The 4418-nt window shown below is 37.1% G+C and overlaps 1 protein-coding gene and 1 non-coding gene across 3 annotated transcripts; both read right to left on the bottom strand.

The window, feature by feature from the left end:
* Positions 1 to 247: 247 nt before the first annotated feature.
* On the bottom strand, positions 248 to 4214 carry LOC136202391 (peroxisome biogenesis factor 10). 2 transcript variants are annotated; one of them, XM_065992976.1, is made up of 11 exons: positions 3722 to 4214; positions 3600 to 3631; positions 3437 to 3526; positions 3063 to 3157; positions 2768 to 2969; positions 2411 to 2480; positions 2244 to 2322; positions 1983 to 2113; positions 1390 to 1484; positions 810 to 901; positions 248 to 715 (listed from the first exon to the last, which is right to left on the bottom strand). In XM_065992976.1, the coding sequence occupies exons 1-11, from the start codon at positions 3930 to 3932 to the stop codon at positions 613 to 615; spliced, it is 1200 nt and encodes a 399-aa protein (XP_065849048.1). In that variant the 5' UTR covers positions 3933 to 4214; the 3' UTR covers positions 248 to 612. The 2 variants fall into 2 exon arrangements, with proteins under 2 accessions (XP_065849048.1, XP_065849049.1); XM_065992977.1 differs by having other exon boundaries at positions 3605 to 3631; positions 3722 to 3834.
* Positions 4215 to 4255: 41 nt separating this feature from the next.
* Positions 4256 to 4327, bottom strand: TRNAD-GUC (transfer RNA aspartic acid (anticodon GUC)). The gene has a single exon. It is a non-coding gene; the product is annotated as a tRNA-Asp (tRNA).
* Between the last annotated feature and the right edge of the window lie 91 nt (positions 4328 to 4418).

Raw genomic sequence — 4418 nt, 5'->3', positions numbered from 1 at the left:
TAATTATGCTGTGTTGTACATAGGGTTAAATTGAATTTTCTCCAAGACTATTTTTTATTACCTCATCCTTTTCATATATGTTGAATCAAATTTAATAGTTTCAGTATCAATTGTCTTGCAAAAAAAATAAATAAAAACAAGACAACAATTAAGAGAAAATATTTTGTTTATCTAGCATAAGGTTATAATAAAGTCTGAATAATAAATGAAATGTTGTATACTAATTGAAATAAAAGAAAACGTAAAAGAAATTCAAATGTAGTTATTAGAAAATAAGTTCAAGCATGACATTTATGTCGTTATTATCCATCTCTTTTAGTTTTCAGGCTACAAAAGAAAATTTGACAAGGGAAACATTTCTTATGCTGTAAGTAGATATATTCATCTGTCCAAACCAGGCTTGTACATGGTTCTTCTCACCAATCTCATGAAAATATCATTATTGCAGCAGAAAAGAAACTATGACTGTAGTAATATTGTGAAAGAACTGTTTTCATCGTTCATTCTCATTTTTTTTACATCTGAATCTTTAGAAACATGAGTCCTTTGATGTGAATTGCTTTTAGATATAGTCAGTGGCTTATGGAGTTAAACTCCCATTTTTTTCAAATGCTAGAAGTCTGAATGATATAAACAGACTAAGCTTGAATGAGTTATTGGGGTACGACATAGAGGGCACTCTGGCTTTTCATTACACCATTCCATTATGCAATTCCTACAGAACGGTCACGCATTCAAAAGGATCAGCAAAATCACGTACCAGAGCGAATGAAACATAAGGAAAAAAGCAGGATAGAGAGAGAAAGAACCAGCAGAAAACATGACCACAAGCTGTAGCAGTTGGATACTGCCGATTGCTCAAGCAGAGTGTGCATTTGCTTGCTCCAGTTGCTGTATAAGGCTGATAACATTGAATGTTAGCAAAACAACATTAAAACCAACTTTTAAATCATTAAACAAGACTGAGTATTTTGGAGGAATAAAAGAGGCATAACAAGTTAGAAACATTCAAAACATGTCAGCGATGCAAGACGCAGAAGCCCTTTCTACAACGAGCATCAAGAATGATACCAAAACATGTGGCAAAGGTAAATGGTGAAAATAAAGAAAAGCCCTAACTAGTAGATAATTACTTTATCATCTTAAACCATCAGCATTAAGACCTGCACAAAGCCTTACTACAAGGCTAGGGTTTTTCTTAGGAAATGACTCCTACAAATTGCCTTTGACCCATCTTTTCTTTTTCCTTTCCCCAAATACCAAAAGTTTTCCTCTAAGGTTGCTAGTTCAAAAATTCCCAAGGAGGCAGTTTTGCATAAGACTGTAAACTGTAAGGGATCAGAAAAATGAAGTAGCTTTCATTCTTTAGTGAGAAAATCAAAATTTTACCTCTGAAGTTGCTGCAGATTCTGAGACCCAACCCTCTGTGCCAGTTTCCACGGGTATCAAATTACCTTCTTCATTCAGGACAGGTAAACCTCGTCCTACGGAACACAAAAATAGCAGAGTTCTGTGACATTACATATTAAAAGAGGCCAAATATTTGAGAAAATAAAGACTTTGACTCAATGACTAGCATTTGGAGCCACATGTGGATTAAGTGCAGTGAACATCTTTGATGAAAGCTACAGCATAAGTTGATTTTTATTTCACTGTCATTGGCACTTCAAAAGAAAAAGCAGCAAAGCAAGAAGTTGAAGTTGCAACTTTTTAACTTTTCTGATGGTTGTACTATGTACTCACCCTGCCCATTCTACTTAATCAGATATCCTAACAATGGCACGTATTGTTAATCATATTCGCATATTGTCTTAACAGGCTACTAATTTTAGCTATTAAATTAAACAGCACATTTTTACATGCAGGGGATGCATTTCCCGATTTGACTAGGCAGCTAGTGCCATCACAAACTACAATATCAAGCCAATGCATAAATCTTTTAGAATAACTAATGGAATTGTGTTATGCCTAAGATAATTAACCTGAAATCTGATGGGGCTGCCAGGAAGTCTGTTGAACTGAGCTTGCAATAGAAGATAGATTGCTGCGCCGTAGACCTTCAGCAGCAATGACACATAGCTGAATTAGCAGGAAAACTCCCAGTATTTGATATCTGTATCAAAAGTCAATTCAAGGAGTTAAGATATTCAATATTAAATGTGAAGCAATAATTTGAAAACTGACAGCCACTTAAAAGGTTAAACCAATTTATGTACAATTTGGAAACAAAAAGAGATCAGTACCTAGGCCTTTGATTTGATGGCTTTCCAATAAAAACATAACGAATACCAGATGCCCGTTTTGATATATGGTAATAAAGGCCTGCAAAATTTTGATTGTAAGATATAGAGTGTTCATTCAATTAGTCATTAGAAGTTTCACTAAAATTACAATTTAACCCTTGAATCACCTTCAAAGTAGAAAAACATGAGATTAGTGCGGAGAATCAATTGTAGAAACTCACGAGCTACAGGTAGCGCCTGAATGCAAGAAAGGTGTAAAATATTAAAGTTGTGTCCTACCTCCTCAAAAAATGAATAAAAGCGTTACAGGAAGGACAATTGCAGCAATAGTAAAAAGAAGGATATTAATCCAGGAACAGAACTTCTACAGTAACCATGAAGAAAACAACCTAATATTAAATTTTTAAAAACTGGCCAAAACATTATCATCAACAAGTCATTTCAAAACAATAATATTCTTAACATAATACTTTATTGGTCAACTAAGGGTAGCATGATTAAAGAATCTTCAGCATAAGTATTACCACAGGCCATCTTTGAACTGCACGCAACCAGAGTTCACTAATCTTGTGCCTCAACCTTGACAGAAAAGAAACAGATGTGGGGGAAGATGGAAGGTCAATCATTGCCGGAGAATCTATCCGACTATTCCCTGAACCAAAGTTGCTGAAGGTATCATCCGACAATGAATCAGAAAGAGTGATGCCATGGGAAGCAACTCTTGAGCTGCAAAAGAATTTAACTATGACTAATCTTCAAAATATCATGTATAGAAGTCTGAAGTTGAAAATGATAGCAGGGAGGAAGGAAGTCTCGAACCTTATTCTCTCCGCCATGTAAGGAACTGCAGTCTGATATAAAATAAAAAGAGCACGCCTTGCAGGCGTAGGAGGAAGTCCATGGGACCCTGCAACCTAGCAAAAGAACCATCGATGTCAGCAAAAAGAAAAATAAATGCAATGAAATTCTTTGATGCAGTGGACATTCATATTCCCCTTGAATTGCATAATAACTAGCAAAACTTAATAATACATAAACTTAAGTTCAAATCAGATGGTATTTCTGTCCACGGGAGAAAATACAAAAAGATAACAGGCAAATTCAGCTTGTCTACGCCATCCTATTACTAGTTTTCATACAAAATTTAATATAAAAGAGACTTGCCTCCTATGGGAATTCTTATTTGATCCTACCTGATTAATATCACAATACTCTTCCCCAAGTGTTTGCTGCCCCGAGCCTGTTGTCAGTACATAATAAAGCATCTGGCCGAGAAGCTTTGTCTGCCAAGCAGAATTAACAATAGCACCAAATGTAAATCAAGTAGAAAAATTATAATTGTAAAAGGCTAATAACCTCACTCTGATAAGCCACTGCGACTCTTGTACCTGCATAATAAAGGAGAATGAAGAGATTGATTTTCACGAAACTAGATAAGCAATTAAAGTAGAGGACATAAAAAGGGGAAGAAAAGGGACCGAATAGGTGCCGGAAAGCGTCGCGGAAGGCATCGTAAACGAAGGAAGCATACTGGTCATCCTTCTCTGCAGCTCTCATTATTTCCGGCTGAGCTGCCGGAGGGAATCGTCGCGGTTCATTACTACTGGAGGAGGAAGTAGTAGGGGCGGAATGTGTACTCGGCCCCGGGTCATTGCTTGAATCCGATTGCGCGTTACTTGGAATCCCCATGTCGTACGGCCGATTGTTTTTCGGTGAAAAATGGAACAAATTTCGGAGACAAACTCCAATGAACTGCGCAAAGTGGTGAACTAAGACGACGGCGGAGGAAGCCAACCAACCTGATCCATTTCGAAAGCTTTAACGGTGTCGTTTTTTCCAAGTCGTACGGCCGATTGTTTTTCGGTGAAAAATGGAACAAATTTCGGAGACAAACTCCAATGAACTGCGCAAAGTGGTGAACTAAGACGACGGCGGAGGAAGCCAACCAACCTGATCCATTTCGAAAGCTTTAACGGTGTCGTTTCGTAAAGAAAATAAAAAATAAAAATTATCGCCGTTGCCGGGGATCGAACCCGGGTCACCCGCGTGACAGGCGGGAATACTTACCACTATACTACAACGACTTTGGTGTTAACACTTCTTACTTTGCAATACATATTAATATACTGTAAAAAGGATACGATAGATTTCTGGTGGTGAAACTTGAAAGCAGGT

Source organism: Euphorbia lathyris, chromosome 8 (genome assembly GCF_963576675.1).
Source record: "Euphorbia lathyris chromosome 8, ddEupLath1.1, whole genome shotgun sequence".
Classification (NCBI taxonomy): domain Eukaryota; kingdom Viridiplantae; phylum Streptophyta; class Magnoliopsida; order Malpighiales; family Euphorbiaceae; genus Euphorbia; species Euphorbia lathyris.
Note: the sequence above shows the minus strand (reverse complement) of the source record. Positions and strands in the feature narration are given on the sequence as shown.